We start from the raw sequence: 14,724 nt of genomic DNA, 5'->3' as shown, positions 1-14,724 counted from the left end.
TCAAAACAAAACAGGAAAAGGAATGAGAAACGCAACAGAACAAAGAAGAAAAAGGGAATCGACAGAACAAAGAAGGAAAAGGGAATTAGTAGCGCAACAGAACAAAGAAGAAAAAGGGAATCGGCAGAACAAAGAAGAAAAAGGGAATTGACATGGCACGCGATTTGGAATGGTGAACAGGAGCAGAAAACCCAAATTTGCCGATCTACAGTGCCGCTTTGAGCGTATCGGACTGTAAGTATTATTGATATTAATTAATTTATTGCTTGTAATCCATAGAGAAAAACAACATTAGCAACATTATTATTGTAAGCCCACTGCGTCTATTTGAAGAAATATTCATGACCACTAAGCCATGCTTTTTGGGGCTGAAATTGAAGAAAACATTAGTTTGTTTTTTACAGGTGCCAACTATTTATTGGTTTTGCCAAATACTAATTAATTTCTTCTAAAATTTGATTAATTGAACATTTCTAGTGAGATCTCCATTCCCCACTATAGTTTTTTTTTTTTTTTTTATCCACAAGTTTCAAATCCAAGATCGAGTGAGCTCAACAACTACTTAAATTATTTTAAACTTCATTAATATGTACAAAATATATTTTTTGTCTTAGAAGTTCGTTTGGACATCGGTCTCGAGTCGGATCGTGAGTTCATGACCAGTCCTAAGTTCAACTCAATTAGCTAGTAGTCGTAGAGACGCTGATATATAAGAGTCTAGATATAAATTGAAATTTTTTTACCCCTCTAACTTAATAAGGTGCGAGAGTCAAGCTATGGGACTAGATAATTTTATTTATATACTTTGTTATAATAAAAATGAAGGCTATTTTCATAAAACAGAAAAATAAACAATCTTTATGTCATGTAATCACGAGGTAAATAAGTCAATGTGACCATAAAAAGTAATGAGCTCACCAACCAAATATTTTTAAAATGATTTTATTTTTTGTACTTCATTATAAAATAATGAGCGAGATTATTTTCATAAACAAAAACAATTTTTATGTCATCATATCATATTTTATAAGATAAATGATAAATAAGTGATTGTGGAACTTATGGTTGTGGAAGTGTCTGGAGTTCGCTTCTTAATTGGTGAAAAATATATGCCTATTTTAGAAAGAAACTTTGGATTTCAATGTGCGGTGTTATGTGGTATTTTGGTCCTTATGGGACCATGGGAATAAAGTAATTTTTGTAAAAGCATAGTCTGAGTGGAATCTACAAGTTTTCCTCTCACTAAATTGAGGTTGGGTTTGTTTTGGATGAAAGGGTGGGTTTGTTTTAGTTGGCAGATAGTAGGAATTTTTATTTATTTTTTATTCAGTTTATTGAACTGTCTAATTTGATTTAGGGGTTAATTCTGACATATTTTTATTATATAAATTCAATATTTATTTTTCTATTCGCATTTGATATATCAGAAATCTTCCTCTTACCTCCTTAATCCACCACTATGACCAATTGGCATTGCTTTATCGCCCACCGATCGTAACCACAACCTACCACGACTAAGACCATTGTTAACCAACAATGTGACCATCAATTCAGCCACCACTACCACCGACTACAACCCTGACTATCACTTCGACCATTACTTAAACCACTATTAATCATCGCACTGACCACGACTCTTTCATATCTAATCACCAATCTAACCACCATTAGTACCAATATGACTAACAGTTTGATCATTGTGGATCACTAATCTAACTACCACTCCGACCATAGCCAACCACCACTTCCATCTACCGTTGATCACCACTTCATCCACCTTCAATCTCTAATCCGATCATCACCGACTATCCATTCCTAGCACCGACAACAACCACTTTGACCATCGACAATAACCAATTCAACCACCTTCCACTGCCACTATGACTACCACCAACCACTACAAATCACCACTCCGAGAACCTAAAATAAATACAGTCCTTACTTAAAAAACCAAACCGTGGCCTACATTATTGCTATCAACAAGTGTGACCGTTAATCACGAGGAAAAAATAAGTTGAAAATTTCTTATCAGTTACCACAACTTCTGACTCTTACAAACAGCTACTGATTAAAACCAATGACAATATGCCACGTCAGGTTGTGACAACTACCTCAAACCCCCCCCCCCCCCCCAAAAAAAAACTAAAACCCAAAACCCAAAACCAACCAAACCAAAACCTTCTTCCTCTTCTCTTCTTTGTGTCAACCAATTATCTTTTTCTTCTTCTCAACACAACAATGGAAGCTTCACTTCCAAGTGCATGGTGGAACAAATGGGTCGAAGAGGCACTAACAATTCTCGACTCTCTTAAAGTGCTTCGATCTCTTAGACCCATTTGTCTCCGCAACCAGAGATTGTCATCTTTGCAACTCCAACTTCGGGTAGATGATGATGCGTTTGAGGTGTTTGATGAAATGCAGCAATGGGATCGTTCCTCTATTCAAGTTGAAATTTGTGAAACCACTTTTAGGAAATGGATGCATGACACCCCGAGTTCTGGTAAATTACCACTTTTTAACTTTTCGTGTGTGTTTTTTTTTACATGTGCAAAGAATGCTTACAATGTTAACACTTTTTAAGCTTTTCTTTTTCCTTTCAATGTTAGTTATTCTTCATGTTTATTTGCTTAAAAGTTACCAGCTGAAAATGTATTTAGTACCTATAATCATTTTGAATTTTGTTTTTAGTTCTATACAATCTAGTGAGTACAAACAAAGTATGTAGTTTTAAAATCTGTTGAGACTAAAAGTGGGTACAAACAAAGACAACCATACTTAAAAAAATTTATAGTGAAGAAAAAAAATGAAATTTGTATTTACCAGGCTATATGACCGGCGGTATTATGAGACTGTTTGTTGGTTAAACAGCCAACACAGGAATAAACTTAATGTAGCAAAGACAACAATGCTGTGCTGTGCTGGATGAGTGAAAATGCTAGACGAGATTTCATTTGGGCGTGTGTGGCGGAGACTTGTTAATGTCATAGTAAGATAATATAAGAGTAGATAAGATAATGACACTCCAATCGTTAGAAGCAGAAGAAGGTCATGAAAAACTATAATTAAGAATAAGATATGATATATTTAGAGTCTAGTGGTTTGCTATAGACGGACATGATTTATGATAGAACATTATGTAATATCATTTGATTCACCATGCCAATCCCACCTAGTGACATAAGACTTGTTGTAATTATCGTGCAAATAGAATTGCTAAATAAATAAGATTTGGTTTAACCTTTAGATTCCGCTCTATTCTTGTCATTTGCATAAAGGGGGTTTACTTTGTATCCTCAAGTAATTCAAGTAATATTGCTTGTATTTCTGTTTTGTTATGATTTCAGACACTAACCTTGAACCCTTTATTTCTTGTGGTGAGGTTAGGTGAAGAGATTGTTCATGGTGCAGTTTCTGGTGATGATGAACCAGGGGTATGTCATGAGCAGTTTAGAAAGTTAATATTATTTTCTGGAAATGATTATTTAGGCCTGAGTTCCCATCCGACTATTGGAAATGCTGCTGCAAAGGTGTGCTTTGTGAATTTTGAATGATATTTTTATCTTCTGCTGAATTTTATTCTACAGGTCTTTGTTTCTTCAGTTATCTTAGTCTGAGATTATTGCCATTATTTTCATTGTTCTATATTAGGCAGCTCAAGAACATGGGATGGGACCAAGGGGCTCTGCTCTTATTTGTGGATATACCAATTATCATAGGCAGCTAGAGTCGAGCTTGGCAGATTTGAAAAAGAAAGAGGTAAGGAGGACTGACTTTTGGGAATTTCTTAAACTGTTCTGGTTTTGTTATTAGTTTTACTTTGTACCCCGAGTAAAGTATAGTATATACTCCAAAACAAGTTATTTCCATAAGCTCTCCAAAACACTGTCACAAGTGCTTATGCTAGTTGATAAGGTCAAATAAGTCAATCCAAATAGGCCCATAATATGTCAATCCAATGTGTGTTAGTAAGTCTAGATTGTATGAAATTCTGACATGTTTTTGGTTTAAAATCCATGCTATAGGATTGCCTTCTTTGTCCTACAGGATTTGCTGCCAATATGGCCTTGATGACAGCAATAGGAAGTATCGGTTCTCTCTTAGCTGGGAATAGCATACCTTCAGATGATGAAAAGATTGCCATCTTTTCTGATGCATTAAACCATGCGTCAATAATTGACGGTATTCGTCTTGCTGAGCGGCAAAAAGGTGTAAAAGTGTACATATATAGACACTGTGACATGTCCCACCTCAATACACTCTTGTAGGTTTTACCTTTTCCTGAATTTTGCATATTATTCCCTTTTCACCTTCTGGTACAGTCTCTATATAAACTAACATTTATGGCATCTATGATTTTTAGATCTCATTGCAGTATGAAGAGGAAAATTGTGGTGACAGACAGGTTAGTCATTATGCTACTAGTGAAATAGAACTGGAAAATTTGTTCAAGGCTTGGGATAACTCGTGTTATATGTACATGTTATCTCACACATAGAGTGCATAATATTTAGATTGCATAAATATCACCTACATACCTAGAAGATATATTACAGTGATGGTGTGCATTATGGTTCATCTGTTTCATTGCAGCTTGTTTAGCATGGATGGGGACTTTGCACCAATGGTTGAGCTTGCAGAACTCCGCAAGAAGCATGGCTTTTTGTTAGTCATCGATGATGTAAGGCCTCTTAATATATTTTAGAAAACATCTTTTTCTTCATGACGGGTGTTATGCATTCTATGATATGGTTCGGATCCTCGGTGTAAGGTTGACACCTAAGAAGGGCTTGAGATAAAAACCATAGAACAGCTGTTCCATTTCATTGATGTTCCTAGAAAGGAATTACTCAGTTACTCACTCACTCGATCTTCCATATATTGTCTTCCTGATTGATTATATATGTGATGCAAGCAAATTGTCTTTCATTTTTGCTATAAGTCTGGTGCAAGTATACACTGACAAAATAAAAACTTGCATATCCAGGCTCATGGGACATTTGTTTGTGGCAAAAATGGTGGCGGCGTCGCTGAGGAGTTCAACTGTGAGAAGGATGTGGATATATGCATTGGTACATTAAGTAAAGCTGCTGGCTGCCATGGAGGATTTATAGCATGCAGGTAACCGTTTGAATAAAATGGCTCTGAAATTAACATTAGGGGATTGAGTTCATGCTTGTTCTCTTCCCTACATCAGCACAAAAAGGCAATTATGTTTCATGAATAATTCACCGACAAATTTTGCTATTCTATGAATTCTTATAGCAAATCTTGGAAGTTATTAATACAGTCAAGAGGTCGTTCATTTATATTTTCAACTTCTACGCCGGTTCCAGTTGCTGCTGCTGCTCATGGTGAGCTCCAGTATTGTACTTGAATAGATATATACATCAATATTGAGGATTTCTAGAAAACTTGTTTAGTTCCCATTTCAAAACTGTTTCCAAAAAAAAAATTTGTTTTTTCTTGCCCCTATCTTTATATGAATCTACGTAGTCTTGTGATACATTTCTCATGTATCCCTCTCACTTCTAGAATGATGCATTCACAATATTGTGCCGCTGTAGATCGTTTATTTTTAACAGGGAAAATGTTAAAGCTGGACCGCCGAATCCATATGAAGCAATTATTATACATTTATTTATGCATATCTGTTCAATACAAAAGTTGTCTAGATAAGAATTAGTAGTTTTAATCAGTTGCAGAGTAATGTTTGGTATACCGTGGTTCAAATATTTGTTCAGAGATTAAAAATATATCATCATTTCTTTTTTAATTACTGTTTGAGTCCCCTCTTGTGAGAATCACTTATTTGTTAAAAACATGATGTAATCTTGCAGCTTCTGTTAGAGTGGCAAAACATGAGACATGGCGTAGAAAAGCAATTTGGAACCGGGTGAAAGACTTTCAGTTACTTACAGGAATCCCTGTTACAAGTCACATTATATCCCTAATAGTTGGCAGTGAAGACAAAGCACTGCAAGCAAGCCGGTAAAATTCCGTCTCTCAATATCTTTCCCATCACGTCTTGCAGGCAATGTTTCACTAAACATTTTCACTGTTTCTGGAGCAGGCATTTATTACAAGCTGGCTTTCATGTCACTGCAATAAGACCACCAACTGTGCCTCCTAACTCATGCAGGTTAGTACCTTATATTTTCCTGAATTACAAATTACAATCTAGAAGTTTGATAGAACTCGTTAGAAGTGCTAAAATGTGCTGAGTTTTACTTGTTCGATGTAAAACATGAATTTGTTTAACAAAAATTAAGCTTGTAATCATTTCTACCTTGACCTGCCCTGACAAGAAAATTCGTCAGTTAGACATGGACAACTTGGTCAACATGCTTAGCTGACCAATATTTTGATTACTTGAATCCCCATAATTTTAAGCTGAACTTGCAAATAAAAAATTATTTTTTCACATCGTATGCTGTCACATTTCATTTGCCTGAACCTGGTTAGCCCAAAATTAAGCTATCACATTGAGGCCGACGTGCATAGTGAACTATAATTTTGGGTGCTGCAAGTTGAAATTCTTTTACCTCTATGTGATCATATTTTTATCTTTTTCACCTCTATCATATAGGCTACGAGTGGCCCTCAGTGCAGTCCATACAAGGGAAGATTTGGAAAACTTAGCAGCTGCACTCTCCAATTGCATCAATTTCCAAGATACCCGCATTTATGGCTGCAATGGTTATGCAAGACTATAGCTTTCCATTCTTATTTTTTTGGGTTACCATATAGCCTTCCATTCTATCATCACGATGAAATGCATCAATGTGAAGTGTTTTCTCCTAGTGTTATTATTCAATAGTGACAAGCTACTTTGTCAACATTTAGTTAAACAATTTTGTTACATGTAATGATATTTTCATGCTTTTAATTTTGATCAACTGTCAGTTTACTTTTAGTTAGTATTACTATTTGTAAATCCAAAACATGTTTAAGTGTTTCCATTTTTACCCTTTTGATGCATGTCTTTTAATGTAGTTTTGATCCAAAACATGTTTAAGTGTTTCCATTTTTACCCTCGTGCGCCCTATGTGTTTTTATTTTTACTTAAGTAGCGGACGTTATAAAAACAAATCTGGCAGGGTGTTTTTGGGGGTGTATCCGCTACCTAAATAGCGGACAGAGGTATTTTAGTAAATTCGTAGGTCGCGCGAGAAAATGAGTACGGTGAAAAAAAAAACTCTAGAAATACTTTTTTTTTTTACTAATCTCTAGAAATACGGAAGAGTTTATGGGCTTATTTTCTTACACACTTATTGACTATTACTTTACTATCTATTCACTCAAGTATGACAACTCAAGTATGACAACTCAATAATGGACATAAATGTAACGACACAGCTTGTTATCCGTTTGTCTTTCAACATGTAATTATCTAATATTTATTAATGATATATGAAAATTAATCTTACCAAAGATAAAACAATTCATACGTTCTCAAATTATTCAATAGTACTACTCTCAATAGAATACCTACATACTTTATTATTGGTTCCAAAATCTAGCACAATAAGGTAAAACATCGTAGGGCGCAGATTAATCCTGTACTGGGTGGGCTGCGGGTTGTGGGTCTTGTTGCTTCTTGGTGGTGGGTGCCCTATTCTATGTCTATCTTCTTTTCTTTCCTTTTTTCTTCCCTTTATCAGGTGTCTTGGTGCAGATTTGTAGTTAGGTGTTTGACGTTTTTTCTATTTGTGCTATTTTGTATTTGAGCAATAGTGTTGGTAGTTTTTTGGAGTGTGTATTTCTATTTTCTAGTACACATCCTTATTTTTCTTCTTTAGTCTCCATTGTTTTGCTATACTCTTTGCTCTTGCTAATTCCTAAACTTAATTTGAATATGTATTTGTAATGTCACATTCACATTTATTTCTCAACATTAAAATAGAAACTATAACGTCGCATTCACATTATTAGAACCTTGTAGTGACTATATATACAATAATTTTTTTCCTCAAAATAAATATCAGGGTTAAATAAGTTCTTGTTCTTAAAAATATAATAAATTTTGATTTTATTCCCTAAAAATAAAAACAGGATATTTTCATCCTCCCAAAATCTTTTGTTTCGTTTTTAGTCCATAATAACAAATTGAGGTTCATGTTAATGTCAAAAGTATACCAATTTTATATTCAAAATGTTCTGTCTATTTGTTAAAAAATAATTTTTCTTTGTATACTTTTATAGTTAAAAAGTGATAGTAGTAGAATTTAATTTATTCAACAATATAAAAAAAAATCTCTCTGTACATGTGACCAACAATCATTCAAAAAAGCATCTTCATATAGTTTTGTATTTGATTCCACACACAATTTAAGAGCAAGACTTTCGTTCATAGTTTTGTATTATTCTAAGTGGAGGCATACATAAAAATACCCATTAAATAACAACATAAAAATAAATGTTAACATAATTTTTTTTTAAATTAAAATTGTCCTGATATGTATAAAAAAAAATTCATTCAAGGTCAACATTTACAAACAAACAAAAAAATGACATTTTTATTATATATTAACATCACGTAACAAATTTTATAAATTGAAATAGTACATGATAAGTGCATTCAACCAAACTTATATCAAAGTAGTATAAAAATTAACGACTCAAAGTCACAATTTAAAAACTCAACTTCACCATACATTTGAAAAAGGAAAACAAATTTTTATTTTTAAAAGTTTTTGGAATGAGGACAAATATAGGATGGCGTTTAAAGTTTTCTAAATAAGAAACATACAACCTCGAGTTATCATAATATTGATATCAAGTTCTTATCGATATTAGTGATGACTAATTTTTATCCAGGAATTTGTGGGACAAATACACAACGTGAGTTCTTCTCTCCTAACTGAATTTTTTCCATACACATAAGTCAAATCGAACGTCTGACACAAATCAAACATAAGCTTTTTTTTTTTTTTTTTTTACGGTAAACATAAGCTTCTCTTTAATATGTTTGATATTGGTGGAAGTTTTTCTACACAACAAACATATAACAAGCCAAAACACACCAAGTAATATACAAAGACAACCTACAACTTGAAATACTAAATAGAGGAAGATTCATGTCTAAAAATGTTGTCCATATATATCAAACACACCCATATGTCAAATTATTTTTCCTTTTCAGTCTATCTATAAAAACGTGAAGACATAAAAATATTATTCAAATCATAATAGTTGGATGAATGACTTGTATTGAGATTCCTCATTTTCTCAATTGGGCCAATATATTCCATTGCACATGACATAAATGTATTTGATATGAACAACTTTCAACATTCTTTTATATGGAGTTATTGTATTTATTATTTTTGTTTGAATTTCATAAATGCAACTCAACACAGAACTTAAATCAATCTTATCAATCAATCGTTAGCTGATTCAATAGTGATTGATGCTGAAATTAGTAGAGAGAAGAGGATCACGATTTGATCTCCCACAATTGCAACTGGGGAGGGGTTGAAACAACTTGATGCCAGAACTGACTATCGAACAATATTAGGTGGTCATTTGGACGGATATCGGTGGTAAAAAAAAAAAAATAAACAAATAAAAAAATAATACAATTCATACGTTCTCAAATTATTCAAAAGTAAACACAATAGAGTACCTACATACTTTATTATTGTTACCAACATCTAAGCACACAATAAGGTAAAACAACATCATTCAAAAGCAGCAGATGCAGGAGGTGGAGGATCAACAATAAATTTATCAAGAAGTTGATCAATTGATGTGTAGTTATAATCAGGATATAGTTGTGAAGCTTCAAGGTCATCTTCCCCTATCTCAAAGTTCACAAGGTCCCCTTTAACAAACACACTATGAACAATGGAAACTGGTATGTTTTGTGGAGGGGGTAATACTGCATCATATTGAAATTTCTTACCATTAGTCAATGTTGATTTTTTAAAATTATCTTAAAATTTATGTTTAAAAAAACAATTTTTAAAATTCAAATAATTATAAATATACAATTTTTGTAAGATAAAATAAATATGCAATGTGGTAAAAAAACAAGTCTTACTTTGTGATAGGTTGATAATATCTTCCTCCGGAACAAAAACTTTGTTAAATTTCTGACCATTTTTGCGCTCCCATAGCGATATCAACTCATTTTGTGTTACGATATTCTTTGAAGGTCGATAAACAACAATTCGATTGTGTGCTCTCGGATCATTTGCCACTTTAATAGTGTACATAGCAATGTCTTCTTCATAATTTAGTATAGCTTTGGTTTCACCATTGTCATAGACTGTAATATCCTTCTTGTTATCATCATAAGGATGAAGCAAGAAATTCACAAAGTATGCACCAAAACAATTTGCAGAGACAAAAGTATAAGGGATTCCAGATGTTTCAATTTCTCTTCTAATTTTTCTTTTTTTATCAAGGAAAGCTTGAAATGGAGGAAGAGGTTTTACTCTGTCTTCTTCTACACCAAAATCTGATGGAAGAAATCTCTACAAATGAAATAATATAAAATCATTTTTTTTACACAAGGAAATAATATAAAATTATAAATAGCCATATATTTCCATTTTTTTGGTAATAAATATTTCCAATTTTTTGATTAATATATGGAAATATTCATACTTGATTTGATCCCCGCAACTACAATCGGGAGGAGGCTATAATACCTTGATATTTCCAGCAACTTTGATAGCATCAATAATTTTGAGTTGCTCCATCACTTGAGGATATGCAAAAGTACATATTACAATGTCTACTTGTTTAATAACTGCCACAATCTTATCATGCTCAAGTTCTCCCTGCATTTATTGGGGACTCATTAAGATTTATTTATTTTTGAAAAAAAAATTATGAAAATTATTTAATCAATTTCATCATACAAACATGAGAATAAGACTTACCTCCACAAGTGTTACTCCAATGGAATTGAATTCCTTGCAAAGTTGTATCTTGGAGATAGGAGTTTCTGAATTAATAGGTCGAGTGTACACAAAAGTTGGATAACCTAAAGAAATGCTTGCTTTCACCATATACTTTCCTATGTAACCTGTTCCACCAAATACAAGAATCCTATTCTTATTAGCCTCCATTGTTTTGCTGTACTCTTTGCTCTTGCTAATTCCTAAACTTAATTTGAATATGTATTTATAATGTCACATTCGCATTTATTATTCAACATTAAATTGTTGGGGTTCATGGGAGCTCGAGAGAAACATCAAGTATTAATGAATCAACTTTCTTATAAATCCAACATTATTTCCATTTGCGGTCGAAGCTTCAACCGTTCATTTCCACTACAAGAAAATCACGCTCTACCCACGGCCATTTTTGCCATTACCCACGGCTTCACCACAGGTAAATGCAATTTACCCACGGATTACCCACGGCACGAGGCCGTGAGATAAAGCCTCGTTGGTAATTCATTATCTGCAAAAATGCCGTGGGTAACGCTACCCACGGCCTATCCCACAGTATTATTGAGGACTTCGCAGTGGGTACTTTATCCACGAAAAAGCTATGAATAAACGCTACCCACGGCATTGCCATGGGTAATGTCAATTTTATAATAAAAAAAAATTAAATAAAAGTTTACTATTTTCCGGTGGCCACTAGTACTACCAATAAATAAATCCCTCAATAATAACTTTAAACAGAAAGCTAAAACATATAACATATAAAAAGCTTATCGATGAAATAATAATTCATATACACAGATCAATATTCATAGAAAAAAAATGCAAAGTCTCAAAATAAGCATTAATATAACTCCTCATGCATGTTCGTCTTAAGCTTCTTTTCTTTTTTGAACAGCAAAAGATTATATCATATAATAGAAGATGAACAAAAGGACAAGTGGTACTCAATCCAACCACCAAACAAGGGATCTAAAGAACAAGAAATACCCAAGAACCAAAACCAGAAACAGAAGGTTTTAAACCTTGAAAAAGAAACAAATCCTTACCTAGATAAACAATCAAATGGATATCCATCCCATTCATAAAAGCTACAGACATCAGCGTAGCTAGAAAAAATAAACCACTCCAAAGTTACATGCTTAATTGCCTTGAAGCCTTGTTGTGGAAAATTTGCGCATTCCTTGCAAGCCAAACTCTCCAAGTAACATCTGCCAAATCATATTAAGCCTCATCTTCTGTTGTCTTCTCTGCCCCTGAATTGATGTAATTTGTGCAGCCATCTCATTTGAGACACCTTGGTCCAAATCTTTTCTTCATGAGACATCTATAAAATATATAAACAAAAATCCTAATAAGTTTAATAGACCCAACAATATACCTAAAGATAATAAGACCAAAATTTAAGGAATTAAGCCTTGTAACCATAGTAGAAAGTAACAATAACAAAATGTCAAGACTAGTCAAAATGAACATACCAACCAATTAATATAAAAAGAAACAATTGTCACAACAAATATGCTATCACTGAATCTCCTACAAATAAAGAAGTGTATGAGTTATCAACTCTACAATATATACGATTCAAAAAATGGAATTAAGAAAAAGATAAACAAAACATGAATTAGCTGGTGATAGAAACCAATTATCATAAAAATACACGTTTTTTAGATCATCACTGGACTTCCAAAAGCAAATTATCACATTTCTCAAACCATACCTCAGGATCCCTTTCTATCTCACGAGTGAGTTCTCCAATTGATCAAGGAACAGAGCATACTTGTTGTCTGCATGCATTGATGACTTCATTCCAACCTGCTTAGTTAGTAATGCCATTGTAATCCTAGAATACTTGATAAAATGCATCAAGAAAGGTCAAACTTATAAATCAGCAAGAATGAAAATGAACCGACATTAAATAAAATTAGTCCCTATATATGCTTTCCAACAACTCTTTTTTTTTTTACTGACATGAAAAAATTATATTGTAAACACACATTGATAGCTATGTTATATTATTTAAACCAACTACACATTATCATTACTTTTTCATTGATTACATAACTTTGAAAAGAAGGAAGTAATTTTCAGAAAGCATGGGCTGTAGAACATACAAAATTAGTTTAGAGGCAAAAGATTATTATTAGCTAGACATCTCAGAAAGCTTGAAAGAACATATAAAGGCGTAATCATAAAATTTAGACTACTATGTTACAAAGCAGTCATGATCAATTATTGATTCCATTGACAATCTTAACCAAATATAGATTCAGAAGACATAACTTACCACAATTAGATTTGTTCCAGTGCAGCAAATGGAATATTCTGAAAATGACTCTTTCCTCATGAAAAAATGAAGCAAATGGCACACTCAGAAAAATTACTTGGTGGTCGGTTCATCGCAGTTTTTGGCATTTCCTTTTATTAACATAATAAATCTTTCCTTTCGTGGTATCTATGCAATTAACACATTGCAGCAAATAAAATTTAGAATTGTGCAAGTAAAAATCTAATAAACTATGCTACTTAACACTTATTTACCAATTTGACTGCAACATAATGCACCTACCTTAATGTTTGGGTGAGTCATTCAATATGAACTCACCAAGGGAAGGATCAAGTGAAAACCCATTCATTTCATATTATGTGCTAATCACAAACTACAGTCCATAAACTCAATTGGAATGAGATATTCAAAATAGATCAATGTTTAAGGAGCCAGCCATATCCAAAGGGTGAGAATTTACAATGTTGAAAGCAAAAATCCCCTTCACACCCAGATTTCTCAAGTTGTTTCACACAACCCTTGTAAAGCAAAACAAGTTGTTTCTCAAGTTCTTACTAACGAATAATGATTTACCATTACCACACAACATGAATAAATTAAAGCTCTACGAAATTGGGGGTAAAATTGAGGATTAGGGTTTTAAAACATTTGGGTCTTTTCACATTTAGAAACAATCATAGGTTAAGCACTCACCAGAAATTCACTTCATTGCTACGCTTAGGAGAGGTAAAGTGCGAATCTGAACAATCTCAGAGAAGTGGAGAACAACCGCTACCTTGTGCGGTGGTGAAGCGGCAAAAACGAGAAGCTGAGAGGACCACAATTCTGCAAGTGTGTTTCTGCGACCAGATGCAAAAATAGAGAGAGATGGTGATGTTTCGTTTCGTTTCATTCATTTGGGTTTAGGGTTTCCTTCTTTGATCTACCGTTTGTGAGAAGAGAGAATGTCTTGAGTGTGTTTTGGTGAGTGAGTGGTTTACTAAAAGGAAGAAATAACATATTTTTATTTTCTCTTTACCCACGGCCTAGATATCGGTACGTTAGATCTATTGTGTATACCGAAGAATTTTGCTTACTTTCACCGTACCCACGGCTTTGCTCTTGGTATTACTCACGGTAAGTGGCCATGGGTAAAAATACCGTGGGTATATGCAATTATTCTTGTAGTGTTCCACTACTCTTATCTTATTCATAGATTTTTCAATTAAATGTGTGATGTTCCTTGTAAAACTGGTCCTTCCAAAATCCATAAATCATTGATAAAATTGGTCCCAAGTCCCACAAGCCAACCGTGCCCTTGCCAAACAAATCACACCAAAAAAACATTGTTGTCCTTTAACAAGTCACACTTGGCACACCTTGAAACTCACGCTTCGGAAAAGATTATTAAATTTTAAGTGTGAGCGATTAAGTCTAATATCAATTTTTTTTTGTTCCTGTCTCCTTAGAAATCAAGGACACATTAGTACAATCCTATAGAACAGACCTTGTTCAAGTAAGATCGTAAGTCTAATATCAATTATGAATGAGAAAAAT

General features: G+C 33.4%; 2 protein-coding genes and 1 long non-coding RNA gene across 4 annotated transcripts; 1 reads left to right on the top strand and 2 right to left on the bottom strand.

Annotated features, from left to right (window-relative positions):
• Positions 1 to 1,621: 1,621 nt before the first annotated feature.
• LOC123919016 (8-amino-7-oxononanoate synthase) lies at positions 1,622 to 7,008 on the top strand. The gene is made up of 11 exons (XM_045971239.1): positions 1,622 to 2,500; positions 3,385 to 3,527; positions 3,649 to 3,756; positions 4,023 to 4,261; positions 4,361 to 4,402; positions 4,591 to 4,678; positions 4,985 to 5,118; positions 5,263 to 5,351; positions 5,838 to 5,988; positions 6,071 to 6,139; positions 6,587 to 7,008. The coding sequence occupies exons 1-11, from the start codon at positions 2,086 to 2,088 to the stop codon at positions 6,711 to 6,713; spliced, it is 1,605 nt and encodes a 534-aa protein (XP_045827195.1). The 5' UTR covers positions 1,622 to 2,085; the 3' UTR covers positions 6,714 to 7,008.
• A 2,600-nt stretch (positions 7,009 to 9,608) lies between these two features.
• On the bottom strand, positions 9,609 to 11,286 carry LOC123916880 (eugenol synthase 1-like). The gene is made up of 4 exons (XM_045968457.1): positions 10,890 to 11,286; positions 10,656 to 10,787; positions 10,043 to 10,478; positions 9,609 to 9,880 (listed from the first exon to the last, which is right to left on the bottom strand). The coding sequence occupies exons 1-4, from the start codon at positions 11,076 to 11,078 to the stop codon at positions 9,681 to 9,683; spliced, it is 957 nt and encodes a 318-aa protein (XP_045824413.1). The 5' UTR covers positions 11,079 to 11,286; the 3' UTR covers positions 9,609 to 9,680.
• Positions 11,287 to 11,842: 556 nt separating this feature from the next.
• On the bottom strand, positions 11,843 to 14,352 carry LOC123916882. Of its 2 annotated transcripts, XR_006812276.1 has the most exons (3): positions 13,882 to 14,352; positions 12,622 to 13,356; positions 11,843 to 12,228 (listed from the first exon to the last, which is right to left on the bottom strand). It is a non-coding gene; the product is annotated as an uncharacterized LOC123916882 (long non-coding RNA). The 2 variants fall into 2 exon arrangements; XR_006812275.1 differs by having other exon boundaries at positions 12,622 to 14,352.
• Positions 14,353 to 14,724: the final 372 nt, after the last annotated feature.

The sequence above is a fragment of the Trifolium pratense genome, linkage group LG3 (genome assembly GCF_020283565.1).
Source record: "Trifolium pratense cultivar HEN17-A07 linkage group LG3, ARS_RC_1.1, whole genome shotgun sequence".
Classification (NCBI taxonomy): domain Eukaryota; kingdom Viridiplantae; phylum Streptophyta; class Magnoliopsida; order Fabales; family Fabaceae; genus Trifolium; species Trifolium pratense.
The sequence above is the reverse complement of the archived record's forward strand: the minus strand, read 5'-3'. Positions and strand labels throughout refer to the sequence as shown.